The 20,037-nt window shown below is 35.2% G+C and overlaps 1 protein-coding gene across 1 annotated transcript in view; it reads left to right on the top strand.

Annotated features, from left to right (window-relative positions):
• Positions 1-20,037, top strand: part of LOC142348033 (uncharacterized) — a 66,257-nt gene that overhangs the window by 36,454 nt on the left and 9,766 nt on the right. Inside the window, exons 8-9 of the mRNA XM_075399200.1 lie at positions 1,242-1,307; positions 1,768-1,842. Of these exons, the coding sequence (XP_075255315.1) occupies positions 1,242-1,307; positions 1,768-1,842 (141 nt within the window). The remainder of the gene's footprint in view (positions 1-1,241; positions 1,308-1,767; positions 1,843-20,037) is intronic.

Here is a 20,037-nt window from a genome sequence, read left to right as displayed (position 1 = left end):
AAAAGTGGTATGAATCACTGGGAATTAAGAAAATAGAATCACCCGTCTATCATCCAAGAGCTAATGGACTAGCTGAAAGAGCAGTTCAGTCAGTGAAGCGGGCACTTCAAGCGTGGAGTCCCAACCTTAATGTGTCATTTGGAGCATTCCTGCAAAGGGCACTGATGACACATCGCAACACTTCGAAGACGAGGAGCAAAACTCCAGTTCAACTCCTGTTGGGACGCAGAGTGAGACTACCAGCAATAGCAGATTTCGACTTGTGCGAACCCAATCTATTCAAGGCCAACGAAAAGACAAATACAGTTCCTGCTACCTTCATCATCAGGAAGGGCCTGAACACATCTTTCATACAGCCTGAAAACTCAGCACGGACTATTCTAGTGAGCGACAACCAAATTGCGAGACTAGACGAGGACAATGTGAAAACTGAACCAGCAGTGGAGGAGACCATATCTCAATCAGAACTACAACCTCAGAACACAGATGTGCGACCTTCACATCAAGATGAAGCTTCTGCAGCCACATCATCTGCAGAGCACCAACAACCCGAAACCTCAGAGCCTTCACGAACATCAACCAGGAACAGAAAACAACCTGACAGATTTGGAGAACCTATACCCACAAACTTGCTTAAAAAAGGAGGGAGGATGTGATGGTTTCAATGAAACATCAAGAAACTTAGAAGTTCTATTAAAGTTTCAAAGAACGAAAGAAGAACTTACCTGACGAATTTTATTGCTGTGTCGATAAGTAATGGCTACAAAACTAAACTCAATTCTAATTTTGTTTTGGCGCTATCATTATCTTATTGACCTATCAATCATATGTCAGAAGTAAATTCTCCCACCAACAGAAACCTGATTCTAACATCCACTGACCTCCAACTAATGAACTCGATTGTACCCAAGCCATATTCGATTCTCATGAAATGTTGATGAAAATAGAATATCACCTCCGGGATTCGGAGTTAAGATCTATTCACATGCCAATCATGTAAAATATTTTTAGCTAATCTAAATTTTCTCTGTATATTTTCGCATAGATAACCACTATAAATATAAGCTAATTTTTGTATATTTTCAGTTCAAAATTTAATTTAAAATTCAACTTATTGAATTCTTTGACCCGTGTTATCGACCACGACAAGAAACAATTTCCATTCTCCAAATTTGCAATTACTAAAGGCAATGGGGCCGTAAATGAAAAAAACATTTTTTTAAATTTTGTCTTGTTAACAGCAATTGGACAAAGTGCGTGAACTTGAGAAGCGAGGGAAAACAACAACGAAGAAATCTGAAGCGTCAGTAAGTAACCACTTTATATTCTCTATGTTAAGTTCAAAAGTAAAGCGCTGCGTATTGTATAGTGAGACTATAACTGAAAGCAGAATCTGTTCACGTGTTGAGAATTTTTATCTCACTTTCAGCTCAAATATACATAATATTCAAGTGCAAGGATATTAAAGCGTAAAAAATAACAATATGAGTTGCAATGATTGCAGAAATAAACTGAGAGAGCTTTGCAGTCAATGATAAGCAGATTGAAATCTTGCAAGGTTCTCGCAAGATGATTCAAAATTGTGCAAATGAATAAGTTTTTTAATACTCCAAAATGAATGTTTGAAAGAAAATTAGAATCGCTGGACAGGTTTCACGACCCTAATCGATAAAGAAAAAAATCTGGCTGTAAATCGAGATCTGACAAGACTGTTGCACGATTCTGAATACCTAAAAAGTTTTAATTTAGTTTTGCTTTGTATTTTAGCTCTTTGCTCAGAAGAGGGGCAACGTAACCTCCCGCTTCCAGACAAGGAAGTACAACCCTATTCCTGTCAAAAAGGTATAAATCCAATTTTGTGTTTAAGTAGTAATAATATAATATTTCCTGGTTATACAGTTGAGCAAGACATGTAAAAATCATAATTGTACATTACACCGCAAAGGTGTACCCCAAAATTTCCGCCTTAGTAAAATTCGCCGAAAAATTAGATACATAGAAAGAACGAAGTTAGGGGACATCCTTTGTATCTTATTTTTGGGAAAAGGGGTTTCGTCAATTTTGCGAAATAAAAGAGCATTCAAATCGTAAAATAGGTTTCAAGTCTTGTAGCACGTTTCCGCTCATTTTAGGTATCTATTATTCGCATTAAAATTATCTCTAATCCGCAACTGAGTCTAAAAAAACGCGCGCTTTTTGAGCATGCAAAGTGATTTAATACTTTGTAATAAGAACTTATTAAAGATTTAGTTGAAAATTTTAAAGCTTAAAAGCGTTTTAAATGCAAACATTTTTAAAGACAAAGTCGAAAAGCGCAGCCATCGGTTTTTTTCCCAAAAATCCCTCGCTCAAAAAAGGGCTTGTATATCAATTTTGGAATGGCAATGTCAGGGGCAATATAAGTAGTGGCCTTGATTAGGAAACCAAGCAGTTTTTCATTAACAAAGAAGGGAAAATCGACTTGAAAATCAGACAAATATCATCAAAAAAAATTGAGGTAATTTTCAGAAAAAAAGTAAAATTTATTTTTTTTTCTGATTTTAATTCACTGAACAGTAAAAATTAGTTTGCAAACTAATGAAATGGATCATTAAGTTGTATTTCGGTGAGCGAATTACTTACTTGTTATTATTTCTGAAAACCAAAGTCAAGTTTTGAAATTTCGTCCAATGATTCTCAAATTTCGTCTCTTATTTAAAAAAATATGATGTGACCCTATGGGTCAAGGAGTTGTAGAATGTTGCTAAAACTCTTTTAGTAGTATTTTCTGTTCACGTGGATTGCATTAAACCAAAATTTTTGCTTTGGGGTTCAATAATTGAAAAATTGGTACATTAGAAATGTAAAAATCAGAAACGCAAAAAATTTGTCTGTTTTTTATGTGAAACGTCTTTTTATTTCTCGACTATTGTGTCTAGGTTGTTTGAAGTGATAAAGGAAACGTTTGTCAGGCTAATTTTGGCTAAGATATAAAGAAATTTAAGATAATTGTTATATGAAGTCAAATTTTGCAATTTCGTCAAATGTTTCTCTGAAGTCGTTTCGTATTTCAAAAATATGATCTAACCCCATGGGTCAAAAAGTTGTTGAATGTTTCTCATAATTATTTGGTAGTATCTCCCATTTATAGGGATTGTATTAAAGCAAAAATTTTTGCTTTGGGGTTAATAACTAAAAAGCTGTTACATTAGAAAATTAAAGTTCGGAAACGCAAAAAAATTTGTCTGTTTTTTTAATGTAAAATGCCTTCTTATTTCTCGACTATTGGGTCTAGGTGGTTCAAAGATATAAGAAAAAAATGAATCAAGCTAGATTTGGCATTGATGTAAAACAAATTTAAGATTAGTGTTATATAAAATCAAGTTTTGCTATTTTGTCCAATATTTCTCAAAATTCGTCTCTAATTTTAAAAAACTGTTGTGACACTATGGGTTAAGGAATTGTAGAAGGTTGCTCATTTTTTTCGTAGTTGCTCATTTTTCTGCTATTGAATCTAGGTGGTTCAAAGTGAAAAGAGAGACGTGTGTGAGATAAGTTTTGGCTATAATGTAAAAAAATTCATGATTAAAGTTATATAAAGTCAAATTTTGCAATTTCGTCAAATGTTTATCTAAAATCGTTTCGTATTTCAAAATTATGATGTAACCGCATGGGTCAAAGAGTTGTTGAATGTTGCTCATACTATTTTTGTAGTATCTCCTGTTTATATGGATGGCATTAAAAAAATTTTGCTTTGGGATTGATACCTGAAAAATTGGTGCATAAAAATATAATTTTCGGAAACGCAAAAATTTCAACTGCTTTTTATGTACAAGGCCTTCCTATTTCTGGACTATTGGGTCTAGGTGGTTGAAAGTGATCAGAGAAACGTGTTTTAGGCTAGCTTTGGCTAGGACGTAAAAAATTTAAGATTAGTGTTATATAAAGTCAAGTTTTGCAATTTCGTCAAATATTTCTCTAAAGTCGTTTCGTATTTCAAAAATTTGATGTAACCCCATAGGTCAAAGAGTTGGTGAAGGCTCCTCATATTAGTTTTGTATTATCTCTTATTCATAGTGATTGTATTAAACTTAAAATTAAAAAGTTTCTATGGTTAGTGCCACAAAAACTGATTTTTTTCCCGAAAAGTCCCTCGCTTAAAATAGGCTTTTCGTTTGCCAATGTGAGACTGGCCGATTCTATTTTCACTGGCCAAATCGATTTTCATTGGCCGAATCTTTTTTCACTGGTCGATTGTATTTTGTGAAATATATATGAGGTACGTCCCAGTGCCAGAAAAACTGATTTTTTCCGAAGAATCCCTCGCTCAAAAAAGGCTTTGTTTGTCAATATGGGACTGGTGTAGATTCAGTGAACCGGCCAGGAACCCTTTGATAAGTAGCAATAAAATAGTATTAAGTGCTAGTAGTAGTAATAAAGTTTTAATACTCACTTTTATGCTCAAAAACGCGCAATAAATTAGGCTTAATTGAGGAATATAGTGCGAAATCGAGTTACGTTTCGTGCGAAAAAGCGATACATAAACTTTTATTTCGCAGCTAAGATTAGGACACTTTTGCGAACACGGGTTGCTAATTTCCCTTCAATTTTGCCGGTTTCTGCTAAAGTAGCTGTTTTCCGCAATATTGTTGCACTTTCAATGTATTAACATAGGAAAAACGAACACGAGAAACAAGGGTCGGGCATATTGGCCCGTGACGATTTGGGTATACCTCTGCGGTGTAATGCTGTTATTATAATATGCAGCACACCACATGGCCTTATCCATGTGCCTTCTTTAATGGAGGAAAAGTTCTATGCGTTTAAAATATAAACAACTATTAAGCAAAAATTATCTATTCTCATTATCTTTGCATCAAGAATCTAAGCTCTGTAATCAAATGTAAGAAATTTTTTGACGTATTGTAAATTCCCTCTGGCGGCGGGCAGTTAATTTATTTGGCGTTTAAGATAGTGAACTAGTTTTTAATTTTTTTATTTATAAAGTTTAGGCTTTTGTCGGAAAATTTCTGTTATATGAAGTCTAATTCTGACTTCTAAGACGTTATTGCCCTAGTTGGAAAAAACAGTAGTTTTCATCAATGAAGTTTACAAAACATGACTCAGTAAGTTTACAGTTGATGCTTCCGTTTCAGAGCCACTTTCTCAGGTCATTTTTGGTGAAGAAAAGTTCAGAACGACAATACGAGCATTTTTAATTAATAACGCGCTTACTTGCTGAATTGTTGAATTTGGCGACAAAGGACAAAAACATTGTACAATTGTATATTAGTATAACTACCCTGGCAAACTCTTCTTGGCAACCATATCAAAGTCTGATATGGAGTCTATGGCAAATTGTCAACCATATACTTTACAAGGAAAAAAAAGATTATCACCCGAAAAATAATTAAAGCGAGAGCTAAATTGCGAGAATTAAGAGATACTCATCAAGACATAAAACATATTTGGCAACCATACCCAAAACCACTGATATTAATGATTCCATGTAAGACCGTATAATTTTAAAAGTCGATATTTGATTGTAAAACAATACAAGAGCAGTTAAACGTACCAGCTGTGACTACATTGGGCCTTCAATAAAGCATAAACAATTATTTCAAATTTGGCAACCATACCTAAGACCATAAGTTGAAATGTGCATAAAAGCTTCTCAAAGGCTTCTCAGGAATTGAGAAGGCTAAAGTTTTTTGCTATTTAATATATCCTTTATTGCTCTGAAAGGAATCATTGCTGAACTTGCCTGACAAAATACTTGCATTAGATCGAATTAAAAAATGTTTTTGAGCTTTTTCTCTTCATTTTGATATATTGCATCGTTGATGCGTTTTATTCACCTGGTTCTTGACTTTTTATCATGTTTAAAGTGGCTTTGATTAAAACGCATTGAAATCTGTAAGTTATAAAAAAAAGCACAACCAGCATTACACTGAATTGATAATACAAGTTCATTTAGGTTTCTTTCTGAAAAACTTTGAAATCATTGCGCATTTTTCGGCGTTGTAGTCTTTTAGAAAAGATTCTCATACTGAAAAGCTTTCGTGTTCAGTTGTAACAACAACTGAGATTGTGTAAAAGAGGTAAAACTTCTTCAGCTTAAAATAATGTTTTCGTCAGAGCTTCAACGAGGCTACTTATAGAATATACTATAGATAATGAAATTCAAAATGGCGTGGCTACAATAAGCCGTCAAAAAGTGAAATCACTTATTTCAAGTTTTTGTTTTTTTGGCAACCATTCGCAGGATCACTTATATCTAAATTGATGCCATTTTGCCATATTGAAACTGCGGAATATTTAAATTGCTGGATAAACAATGCATGTAGGAACTTTGTATGAACCATGTAGGGACCATTAATGAACCATATATGTTACTGAGCTGCCATAAGCAGTTTTTTGCGCGCAAAGTTGAGACTACTATATAACCAATGTTTGGGTGCTGGAAAAACGCAACGGTTTGCATATCGGATTTTTGGATGCCTTAAGAATGATATAAGAAAATCTTGTTAACTATAGCAAGAACATATAAGAAAATTTTGATTTGCCTGGATAGAACTATATATGGTAGTCGACTATGTTTCACAAGCAGAGCCAATGCGATGTTCGTTTGTTGCCCTCTACTATCAAATTTGACTGGGCTGCTACAGATCACACAATATGGGATCTCTTTATGTATGCCAGTCAAACTTGACAAAAGATATAACAAATCGAAGGCAAAGATATATATGCCTAAGACCTGTCTGTGCTATAAGTCTCAATTTAAAATAGTTGGGGGGCTGAAAAGTTCAAATAATTAAATAGATAGTTTAAATGAACAAGCTTACACTGAGTAGGATTAAACCGGGTTGAGCTGTTACTTGATTGTGTTGTTGTTAAGCGAGTGCGTCGTTGAAACTTCTTCCAGTCGATTTCTCACAAGTATGTTCTGTTGAAAAATTTACTAAGTTGGAAATCTTTAGTAAAATCTCTCTGTTTAAATTTAGGAATTTATTTTGCAAGAAAAATGAAGCAGTTGTCTGCTGCTGGTCGTTGGCTCTGTTATTTGTCTCTCTAATTTTATTCCGTCCCACTTCGCTGAGAGAAACAATTAATTCCTCTCAGCTCCGTTTGGGCCAATAGGGAGCGAATCGCAAACTCACGTTCATAGTGAGGTGCTTCTTAATTTTCCTATTGGCCGAGAAGGCAAGAGAATTAACTCTTTTTTATCTCACGGAGAAATTATTGAAACTCCAAAAAATAATAAAAATCTAAAAAGCTGAGAGCATCAATTATTGATTTCGTAGGCGCTGTTTTCTGCTTTTCCCCTCTTCTAAAACCGCAACAATTATGGTTTTCTTGGGGGCTTTTTATGAGACTCTATTGTCTTTTCCCCTGAAGCAATCTGCTTCATCTTTATTGAACTTGGGGGGAAAGATCTGCATTGCAACTGTCAAAAGCAGAAGTAATTTAAATCAAAAGAAACTGTGGTTTTACAGGCCGCGTACGTTCAACAACGTACATTTTCTATCCTGGATACAAGCGAGGAGATCCAGGCCTAAAGTTGTGTTATTTAAATAAGTCGAACTGAGTTGTTTAAATACTAGTGTACTGGTAGTCTTAACAAGCGTTAGTTCGTTTAGCGCGCGGCGAAAGAATGGTTAATTAGCGCATAAATACGTTCGCTCTAATGCGGGATTAATTATCCGTTCATTTGTAACGGCTCTCGTAATACTACAGCTCAACCCGATTTTTAAGATAGAAAAGAAAATGATTTAAAAAAAGAAATATATTGCATCGTATATAATTTTATTGCGCTTGAGACATATAAATGAGTTACTACAAGTTCAGACAGTTATGAAATTAATCGCAAAGGGCGACAATGGTATGCTATAAAATTAATCGCAAAGGGCGATAATGTTGTGCTGTATTATTCAAAAAATTCTGGGGGCAAAATGACTGGGCTTGGTACTGGACTGTTTCCGTCGTCCATGATATCAACAACTTCCACTACTTCATCTCCATCTTCATGCTTTTCTGTATTTGATAGTTCCTTGATTATCTTTTTTTGTTTTCGGTTCTTCTTCTTGAGTTTCGTCAATTCAGAGTTGAGTTGCTGTACTTTTTCAACCAGTTTTTTGTTCTCCACTCCTAAATTCTGATTGGCTGTAGTGATTTCTAAATGCTTTCTTGCATACACTTTGTTAATTTCTTTAACATTACTTTCCTCCGTTTTTTTTACTTGCTGGGAGACGATGTACTGCCTCCGCCAATAGTCATCGCTTGTTACTTTCTCCTTTTCACTGTTCTGCATTTGTAATCTTTCAAATCTAATTTGTAGCTCCTGCAATTCGGTTTCTTTAACAAATAACTCCTGTCGGAACTTGGAATTCTCCGAAATTAGTGAAGCTTTGGTGACTTCTTCGATGGCGTCCGCAGGCGTCGGGAAGGCAGTTAAGTGGGCATAGGGGAAGTTGACATACGAGTCCAGCTGATTGTTTCTGGCGAGGTAAGTGTTCTTTTGGGTATCTCTGTCTTTTATTCTCCAGACGTTTGTTGTTTCTGGTAATGAGAACTCTTTCAAAATAGGCAGGTTTTCAGTTTTCGCAAGAAATTCTTCGCCGGTTGAAATGTTCTGAACCTTAACTTTGTCAGAGATTCTGAACTTATTGGCTTGCATTTTCAAAGTGTACTTCAAGTTCGTCACAAATCTGGGGTTCATGGGATTTACAACGTTTTCCCTAATTTTCTGAATTTTCAAGCAATAGGGGATGTCCTTTCGCTCTTTGTCACTAATGAGGTCATCTATATTTGCCATTTTTCTTATCTTCTCTGTGTGACTGCTTTGTTGATTTCCTGGTGCTGGTCTCTTTCGATCGACTATCCAATTGTTTTGCGGATCATATTGACTCGAAGTTGATGGAGGTGCAATGGTTGTAGTAAATGGAGGCTTTGAGAAAATAGGAGGCTGGGAAGAATGGGTTTGTGTTTGTTCTTGTTGTGTTGTTACTTGTTGATGTTGATTGGGGATTACTACGCCTGCGAGTGTTGGTCTGGTAGTCATTGTGAGTGTTTCCTTGTGGGTGATCTAAAATATTTTGATTTTGGTTAGCCTGTGTCATCAATATCACACATTATGGCTTCTTTTCAAGTTTGCAATTGTATTGCTAATATAAAATGTATTCTATTGTAAAAATGTTTTTTGTAAGGTTTTGTTGCTAACTGCTTTACTTAAAAATTATAATGCTAAATGCTTTTGTTATTAAAGTTTGGTATAAAAGTTTTTGTTTTGCTAAATGCAAAGTTAACTTTAATAAAGGAGGGGGGCAATAATAAAAAAATTTTTATACTTATGCCAGGCGGGCAGCCCTGGCACAAGTACGTCTTTCTCCGCTGCCCGGAGGTGTGAGTCTTGTGGCGTGCGTCACACTAACACGGCTGCAACGACCCGTGCAGCTGGGGAGACAACCTTGCTGAGTTGAAAGAAAGAAATTTTCCGGGTCATTTTTGGAATTTTCAGTTATTGTGTTAGTGTTCTGAATTATTTAGGTTCAAAAGCCAGGGGGCAGGCTGGAGAAAGCTGAGGTAACCCCTTCCCGAGGAAAAGTTAAAAGAGAGAAAAAAAGATCGTTTGTACTTGGATTGTTTTTGGTTTATTAGACAACGTCGCCTAAGGAAAATTTTTGCAAATGGGACATCTTGTCAGCTTATTTATGCACACTCGACAGAATTGTGTTTGTCATGTTGGGAAAAATGTGGGTGTTTTGTTACTCCTAATTCTGTTTTCATTTTTTTGCATAAATTGCAATGAAAGTAGGATGTGATCAGGACGGGAAGACAAGGTCGAAGACAAATGGGACATTTAGGATTTGGGTATCTTTTAAAAAGTGCCTTTCTGCAAGGAATACATACATAGTGAGGATTTTCTCTGGGAAATTGTTTATGCAGTTTTTCTACAATAACAGGTTTCCGTGAACATATGGGGCAGATAATGTCCTTATGGGGATAGAACCAAAGGAAACCGTCGAATAGGGATTGTGAAAGACCCATCGAGTGACTGTTCTCTTATTTTCCTTAGATAGAAACAGGAAAACCTTTGAGAAACTGCAGTAGGATGAGGTTAATAAGGAACGATATTGCAAGCAAGGTAATTAGGATTAAGATAAATATTTTTGTGGATAGGTCTAGGTTGGTCATTTTCCGTATCTGGAGAAAATGGAAAGGAGGTAGTGATTAATAAAAAGGGATATTGCCAATGCGTAAAAGAGGACAAAAAGAAGAATAAACAATGTTACGGGATGCATTTTGTCAATTCAATGAGTAGTGTAGAACTAGGGTGAAGGAGGTGATTTGCTCCTGGTAAAAACTGAATTTAATTAGGGATATCGAGTGGATCAAAAATGAAAGCAGGAAAAGAATTAAAATTTTGGAAGTTCTTGGACGCATTATGTAATTATTTTTTCGCAACGAGGGCATAATTCATAGTCTTCTACGCAAAATTTACAAAAGATGACGGGCTTGTGATCACTGTGATGAAACGTTTTTGCAACAGAATATTGAAATCTTGTTTGTTTGCAAATATCACATTGAAACCAGTTAAAGATTGAAAAGATAACATTAAATTTAGAACATTTTGGACAAAAATCATAGCCCATATCTTTTATAACATATTGGTAACAGAGCAGACACATTACGTGGGGTAGTTCGTTAGGGGGGTTTTCGTGTATTTTCTTGAAAACAATTGTTTCGCGTCTGCAGCATAAACAAATTAATGAGACCGGTTTGGATTCTATAGTATTGGTTTCTTTGTCAATTGTATTCATTTTTGGAAGATTGTTATTGGAGGGGATTATGGGACTGGTATGGTTGGAGGATTTGGTTGTTGATTATTTTGGGATTTTATTGTTTGGTCTATTACTAATATAACTATTAATATCAAAAAATTGAAAGGAATACTTACAACAACGAGGAAAACGGTTAAAACGAAGGAGAAGGCTGCTGCAATAATCATGAGGGCCATTAATAAAAAATCAAGTACTTTGGGGATAAACATTTTGGATAATTTGTGAAGGTAGTTTTGAATCAAGGATTTTACCACGGGTTGTTTGGGTCAATTGTTTGTTTGCATAAGGGGCATTTAGTAGTTGTGAAGGTCATACACTGCAAACAAATTGATTGTTTTGGGTGAAAATCTCTGATGTGACTGTGGCAGGTGGATAACTTTTTGACTTCTTGACAAGAATCACACTGGAAATAATGGCAATGACTGATTGTATAAATGGGAGTTACGCAAATGGGGCATTTAGGTTGGTTCCAATATTTAAATAATTCATTTTACAAGGAATGCAAGCAAAATGGGGGGGCTGACCAATTGGGTTTTTGTGCAATTTTTTGAATTGACGTCAAGGGAGATAACAAACAGGGCATTCAACTTTAGGGGTTGTATCAATTTGAGGTTGCTGAGACGATATTTTCAGAATGTTTCCCATTATAAGGAGAAATCAGAAAGATCCGGGTATACGAGTTCTAATCCATGGTGTTCAAGTTCGTTGGGGATAGTTACATTTAAATCTGCAATAGCAAAAAAGAAATTCCAGTGTTTCTCGTTTGGATAAATGTAATAATGATTAATGGTACCGGTGCTTAAAAACATATAAGTTATCCTGATACATGCTTTCTACTGTGTGAAACAAATATTGAACCATCTTTCTACTTTAACAATTTTAATTTTTTCCTTACCAATAAACAAAATCATTTTAGTTTTAACAATTTGGAAAGAAATGAGGGGAAAAGAACAAATTGATCAGAAAAAAAAGGATAGAAAAAAATGAAGAAGAGGAAAGGAGAGAAAAAAAAATTTTGTGGAGAGCAAGTTATGTAAAACAAATTACTTTACTGAAGAGGGCCCAAGTTGACTGGGAAGTGCTCTTTGATATTGATGAGTGCGAGAAAGAATTCGCAGTGCATCATTCCCATGGTGACTCGAGTAGAACCCTCACATCCACGTTCGTAGTCAGTATGATGTATGATTATACAGGGCTTTATTTCTGCAGTGGGAGTTTCAATGAATGATCTCTCGAGGGATTCTACTTTGACTAGTCGCTCACCAAAGTGGAACAGCATTATAGGAGATCTAAATTAAAAGGCATTTTGGAACCATTTAAAGCTTGGGATATATTTATGAAGAATGTCCAATAGGGGGAAGATGGTGTTAAGATGATGGTTCCATCAGTCCACGTGTTTAAATATTCGAAATGGAGTATTAGTTGTGGTATAACTCTGTTACTTTGTTGTCACAAATGATTTCAAAAAATTGAGTTTGTATAAGGCAATTTTGGTATGAGAATATCATTGCTGTTTTTCTTTAATTGTTAATTGTTTCCAATTCTTTAGTAATGAAATCGTTTTGAGAAGAATCACTTTTCGGCAATTCAAAATAAAGATTGTGAGGTACACAGTTTGGGTTTTCTAGAATAAAGAGGAAAAATTTCCAATGAACTGAAAGAGGATTAATACTTATTAAACAAATTTTTTCACTTTGGATTTCTTTGAGCGTTACTAGCATAGTAGGTACAGGAGTTGGGTATGCATCAAAAGATCGTTGAATTTTTTGTAACTCTACAAATTTATTGTTAACTGCAAATATCATAGTTTAGAATGATACCTAAGCAATGTAGATTGGATGTTGTACTTGAAATACCGAGTTCTCTTTGAATGCTAGAAAAATGGTGAATTCGGCGAACTGAGGATGAGTAATGAAAATAGTTAAAAGTCTGTAAATATTTGTCATGGGTTTTTTGCGAAAGTCATTATACTTATAGCGGAAACATAGTATACGGCTAATAGCTCAAAATTTTGGTTTCCGATTCTGATTTGTAAGTTTCTATTAGTTAAATGAATCATGTTGCTGATCTATCTCATTTGGCAGACTATTAGGGTCGAATTGTGCTAAATACACGAAATATTTCCAATACAACGAATGAGGGGTTAAAATCACAGTATCGTTTTCCCAAGTGTCCCAAAACTCAAAATTTATAACGATTTGAGGGAAAATGTCTCCGTGTTGTTCTTCAAAGGTTCTCTTTATTTGATAAATTGTAACAAGTCTATCTTGAAACAAAAAGTACATCAATGGAAGCGTTTTAGTTGTTAATTACCTTAGTGTTCTTCATTTCAAAATAGGTATTAAAATAAATTTAAAAAAAAGGATAAAAAGGAGTGTCAATTATTTCTAAAAACAGGATTATTGACAACGATTGATATTTATAGATAATATATCAATCGGATTCACTGTAGTAAAATCGGAGTAGGGGGAGAGTGCAGGCAATAGCTAGATAGACATAGTTGCGATTACATAGTTGAAAATGGATTATAAGAAATAAAAAGCAGGAAAGGAATCCACACATGTCTCTTACAGGAAAAGTCAAAGTCTAATAATATTTTTCTTCAGACGCTTTGAAACAATTTTGTATTCGACTCCAATGTTTACAAAAGTAATTGTGTCATCAATCAGGGCTCTTAACAATGAGAAGTATTGAAAATTTGAATGCGGTACGTCCAAGTCTATAATGTCACTGAAGTAGAAAGATGCAAATCTAATAGTTACAGTAGTTTTTAAATCGGAAATACTTGATGATAATATTTGTCCGGTGTATTGTCCAAATCGAATGAATAAAGCGTTAGGCTGTTTTATGAATTTGGGTTGCATAGCATAGCATCCTTGAGGTGTATCTAAACAAGATATTAATTAACTTATAGAGTCTAATACAAATATTTTTTATTATTTTTGAGACAAATTATTTTTTTATAAAAAAGATGATTTTTTTATTAACAGCTTTTAAGGAGGTGCCACAACACTTCGAATGGTTGCATCATTTTGTGGTTGTGGTTGATGTGACGCCAGACTTGGGTATTCTGCTTTATTATTTTCTGTATGACAATGCTCATCAATTTTATTTTCTCTTGGTTGATCCTCAACGCATTTGTAAGTTTTTTCTATTGTGCTGTAAGGTTGATAATTACTAAGCGGTAAAAAATAATTGTTGTTTTGTGGGGCCGACGGTTTGGTTTCGTAAGAGAATACCGGTGTAAAGAACGATAAGATACAAAGATTATATGTTGCTCCTAATAGAATTTTCCAAAAACCCATTGTTTTGTTGGATATTTTGTGGATTTCGAACGCTCTTATGATTGTTACGATTACATCAGTTAAGAATTTTATGCACAAGAAACAAGCAAAATAAACTCCAATTTTTTCCAGATAAAAAGTGATGATTCCAAAAGTGCCTTTGAACTGGTCTGTAAAAAATGTAGGTGAAAGAAGAGAATCTAGATAAATTTGCCTGTTAATTCCCATTGCCGACGCATAGATATCTTTTTGAGAATAGTCTATGCTTCTTCCTTCTAGAACTTCTCTTGAAATTTTTGTCAAAACAGATTTTGAAGCTTCCGAATGCGAGATATTGTCCCAAAACGATTTAAGTTGATTTGGTGTGTAAATTCCGGCACGTTGCGATTCGTAACCGGTAAATTTTGGAATAGAACTAATAACTCTTGAAGAGAATATTTTTGGCGGTTGTAAAGGAACAGGTGCTGGCATCAAATGGTACCATGAATTTTCATTATCAATATCTAATTGGTAGGCATTTTTGTAGCCTCCAACACAATCTACTTCGTTTGCAAAAGGGTAGGTTTGTCGAGTAATTGGGTCGACGAACATTGTCCTACCATCATAATGAATAGGAATCCTATCATAACACTGTTCAAGAACCTGAAGTGGTGAGTTTCGTTTTGGACAGTGGTACAGCCAACCTATGCTACCATCTGTGTCTAAGAACATCGAGCGGTTGCCGGTTAACATATATCCAGCTAACCGATTGTTTTGGATAGCCTGCATTAGTATCATTTGTTTTTGAGTTCGGTCAAGTTCGCATTGTTCTATGACCAAACCTTTCCATGCTTGTTTTATTTGCATGTAATTATGATATATGACAAAATCCATTTTTACCGCAAGGTTAAGATCATAGTCTAACTTGTCTTTGTCTAAGTGTTCCCATGCAACAAAACCATTGTCGGATGTTCGGATCTGTTCATCTGAAGGCTTCCTATTAAACCCATTTACACTTAGGCTATTGTCAGGTTCAACACGAAGTTTATGAAAAAATTGTTGAGTTTTTGTTTTATAAGGTTTGCCAGTCTTCATATTAAATCCGCCTTTATAAGAAACATATAAGGAATCTAAATTTGTTCTGTAAATAAATTCTGGTTTTCCACACACCTTTCCTTTTTCATCAAATACTCTAATTTTTATGTCCATTTCAGCAGGAGAATACGTTCCTGGTCCTTCATAGGACGTCTCCGATTTTTCATCACTCACTATGTAATACTGTACGTTACCAAGTTCGTTTTCATGTTTTAGCATTTTTGCGTTTTGTGAAAATCTTTTAGTAACTATACAATTTTCCGGTGCCTCCCAATTGTATGCAAAGGGGTCGAGTGATGTCGAATGACAACGTCCTTCTGAGAGGGCACAAGGAAGTTTTAGTCCTTGACTGTTATAGACAGTTCTGTCATTAAGATCAATATCGAGTACAGTTTCTTGCATCAGGGTTTTAAAAGAGAAGTGTTTAATTTGACCACGATTATTACAAGATGTTGATGATTCACCTTCAAGATCAACTCCATGGTTTTTATAGGAGACGGTTTTTATTCCATGCTTTATATCAGTTTCCATGTCATCATTATCAAATTCTGTAACAGCAATTTTTCCAGTTTTGTTAGCATTTAAACATTGTTCAGGCGAAACAATAATATCATATGTTATTATTGGAGCGTTGTGTACAATTGAAGAATGGGAAAACATACCACAATTATAACGAATGAGCAATGCAGTGACTTTGCACATAAGGGCTTTAACAAAAGTCCGATAAGACCGTTGATAAAGTGTTACCTTTGTATCAACCATCTGAATGTTTTCGGGTGTAATTTTGCAAGGAGAGACTTGTGTTAAAGCATACATTTTATTTTCTTTCATTTTAGAACAGTCATAATGAATGTCCCTAAGTTTGTTAGATACGTCATTAATATCCTCAGTAGCGTTAATAACTATAGAAAGAGTACAAAAGTAGAAAAGACTTATAAGTAAATAAGAAAAATAGAGTTTTTCAAAACAAAGATATCTTTTCATCCTGTTTTTTTTAGCGCTTCAAGTCGGGAATTAAGGCTATGAGTTGTAGTAATAGGCACTGCCAGTGAATGTTGACTGGTTTTATTGCTACCTAAAGCAAAGTTAAGTAAATCCGGCTTGATAGCGTGATGGCGGCTTGGCCGAGCGACTAGAAGTTCGCCTATTATTATTATTTCCTAAAGTTTGTAAATTAGAAGGTCCTTGTTCCGATGTATTAGGGCGGAGAGGACTTAAATTAGGGTCTAGAGGTATTCTAGAATTGGGCTGTGGGCAAGGAGTTGAATTTCTTGTTCGACTACCGCTAGGCAGGTGTGTTTGGACTGGAGGTGGGTTGTCACGACCACCTGAACTTGCTTCGTTGAATCCAGAATCGAAATTGGTAGGTGTTCGGTCAGGGTCGAAGTTCTGCACAGGGGAGTCTCTTCGTATGAAATTATCCACGGGGAAATATTCGGTGTTAGTGGGGCTTTGGAAGGAGATTTTAGTCAAGGGACTATTGAGTTTATTCATCTGACTTGTCATTAGATTATTATAAAATGTGTCACAATTATTTTTATCTATACCATACTCTAGGGTCAACTCTGGTATAGTTTCAGTAGCTGGGTAGTACTCGACTAGGTGATTTCTATGAGCGACCTTCCTGGTGGCCGGGTTGCTATCTAAAGTTAATTCATAGTTAACATTGGTTAGTTTTTTTCTACAGTATAAGGTCCTGATCTTAGTTCATGTAGTTTTTTTGACTTTCCTAACTCAATTTGATGGTTTTCCATTAGAATTTTTTGTCCAACCTCAAGTGGCTTGCCTAATTTGTGTTTGTTTCTATGTTTATGTGCGCGGTTATTGTTTTCTGAGCTCTTTTTATAAGCGTTATTGTATATTTGTTTGAATTGGTTTTCTCGCATAAGCCACGAATTGTTAAAAGTCGGTTTTAGAAGTTTGTCAATTTCGGTGTTTTTTGAAGTTTGCAAGGTATGCCTGTGAAGAGGCAGGTCTTTGCAAAACTTGGAAGAGCATGAGAGTTGTGAATTTCGTAGGAGTCCTAACTTAAGTGACAGAGGTATCTGTGGTTTTTGTCCGAACACAATTTCATAAGGTGAGATTCCAGTACTAGCATTTGGAACCGTGTTATGAGAAAAAGCAAATTTTGGTGCCAGTTCGTCCCATTTACCTCGAGCTTGTTCTAGAAAAATTCGGAAATGTGCTCCTAGATGTTTGTTTTGGATCTCGACTTTACCATTAGTCCAAGGCGCATAAGCAGTGCGAGGTGCGGGTGTTATACCTAATTCATGAATGTAACTCGCAAAATCTTGGTTCATGAATGCCGAACCCTTATCATAAACAAGTTTTTGTGGTATTCCAAAGGACAAGATGAACTTTTCTAAAGCTTTTATGGTGTCTACTGCTTCTGTGGAACGTACAGGGTATACTTGAATGAAACGCGAAAATGAATCGACAATAACTAAACAATGGTGTTTACCGTTCGATGGAGGATTTAAAGGTCCTTTGTGATCAATATGGACCGTATGAAAGGGGAATGGGACTGTATCAGTCCACTTTTCGAGAGGTGCTTCGTGGATATCTCTCCGTTTTTGTTTATTTTTTTGGCATTCAAGGCAATCAGCAATTAGGTTTTCAATCCATTTATACATTCCGGGCCAATAAAAAAATCGTTTTACATTAGCAAGTGTTTTATCTAAACCTACATGACCTGACAGTTCACAATGAGCTAGCTGAAAAACTTTAAAGAACAATGACAGTGGTACACAAATTTTTAAGTATTCAATATCTGGTTCGTCTGTTTGTTGTTGAATGCATAAGATGTTGCCTACAAAACTCAGTTTTTCAAAGTTATTAATGTATGACATTATGGCTTTAGATTGTCGGAATTCGAATTTCTTTTCATCTTTGTTATTGTTCGTTCTTGATTGACGAATTTGTTGTATTACTGGATCTTTTAATTGTTCTTGACAAATTACTGATGTATTTAAATCAACTTCTTTAGAGAAGGTTGTCAGTTTATCAATGAGTTCTCTTGCATCTTGTATTTTTGTATTTTCGGGAAATTTTTTTGCTAATTCGGTTTTGTCTATACAAGTGCTATTTTTCACGAGAAAAACTTTATCATATTCTAGAGGGAATCTGTACTCCGATTCTGTGGTATTAGTTTGATCAATGTAGAGTTTGTCAAACTCTAATTCCGGTGACTGGTTATCATTGAACAATTCAAATTCCGAAATTGGGTCAAAATTTTTGTTCGGTTATCCCTTCATCAGGGTAGGAATAATGATCAGGTCTATGTACACGTATACAGGATGGGGAGAACCAATTAGGTAATGCTCATAAGTTTGTAATGCCGATATTACACCGCAAAGTTCGCGTGCTGTGGTACTCATTTTTTGTTCCTCTTTAGTGTAAATTCTAGAATTAAAAGACACTATTCGTTTCCCTTCTGGAAATTCTTGAACGAGAATTGAGCCTACTCCTATAGAAGAAGCGTCTACATGCACCTGGAAAGGGTATTTAGTATCCGGTATTGCTAAGATAGTATCTTCGCTAATTCTGTTTTTAATGTCGTTAAACAGTTTTTCGTGTTCCGTTGTCCAAACAAATTTTTTTCTGTGCGGGCTAAGTCATAGAATGGTTTGCAGTCAACATGCAAATTTTTGATGTACATGCTGTAGAATCCTAAGCAACCTAGAACTCTCATGACATCACGTTTGTTTTCAGGCGACTTAAGTGCTTTTAAATCTGCTACTCGCTTCTTGACTGGTTGTATCCCATCTTTACCTACTACGTGTCCCAAGAACTGTACTTTCCTAAGGAAAAATTTAGTCTTTTCAGGTTGAGCTTTCAATCCTGATTTCCTTAAAAGTTCATGGTACTTGTCAATTATTTCAAACATTTCGGTTTCATCTTGCGTTTGCATGATGGTGTCATCAATGTAGGTTATAGCTTGTTTTTTTTCTAATTAAGGGTGCAAAATGGATAGTCATTATACGACTGAAGAAATTAGGTAGACCGCATAGGCCGTAAAATCCGCGTTCAAATGTGTATTGCTTTGGACCAATTACAAAACTTACCAGCTGTTTGGTTTCCTCAGTTAGAGGGACTTGGTTATGGGTTGAACAAAGATCACTGGTTGTGAAGAAATTACCTTTTAATCTAGTTAATAGACTTCCGATTGGTTCGAGTGGCCATGAATATTGACTAAGGTCTGTTATTGAATTCAGATATCGGGCATCTATAACCAGTTTTACTGTGTTCCCCTTGGGTAGGATTATGATTGGATTAATAAATTCTGATCCCATTTCTTTATCATTACCCATTTCCCGGATTATACCTGTTTTACACAGTTGTTCCAAAAGGTTTTCTGGTTTTTCCTGATAATGTAATGGTACTTTGGATGGTCTTTGTTTTGTCAAAGTTGAATTAGGTAAAAGTTTAACATGAAACTTTTGTTTTATCTTTCCAACATCGTATTTGTGTTGAGAGTAAACGTCTTTATTTTTAATTAAAGTCCTCAGTAACTTGTCTAAGTTTTCGTCATTGATATCAGCTTGACTGAAATCAAATTTTTTGAGAAACGCTTGATCGGTTTTGTCAAATCTGTTAAGTTTTTCTTTGGGAAGTTCAACGGGTCTGATGTTCTCATCAGTTGTTTCTAATTGTGGCTTAAGATCCTTGAGGTCGTCGCTAAAGTCTGTTTCTAATTCGTAGTTGTTGGTAAAATCTTGTTGCCTTTTTCGCTTTTCTGTTTTCTTTTGTTTTTCATGAGTTTTGCCTGCAAAGAAATTTTGAATTTTTGAAATTTTTGGACCTTGTTTTTCACTAACATGGAATATTTGATCCCAATTAGTGTCACTATTCATTAGGTG

The sequence above is a fragment of the Convolutriloba macropyga genome, chromosome 10, assembly GCF_964194025.1.
Source record: "Convolutriloba macropyga chromosome 10, txConMacr16.3, whole genome shotgun sequence".
Lineage (NCBI taxonomy): Eukaryota > Metazoa > Xenacoelomorpha > Acoela > Convolutidae > Convolutriloba > Convolutriloba macropyga.
The sequence above is the reverse complement of the archived record's forward strand: the minus strand, read 5'-3'. Positions and strand labels throughout refer to the sequence as shown.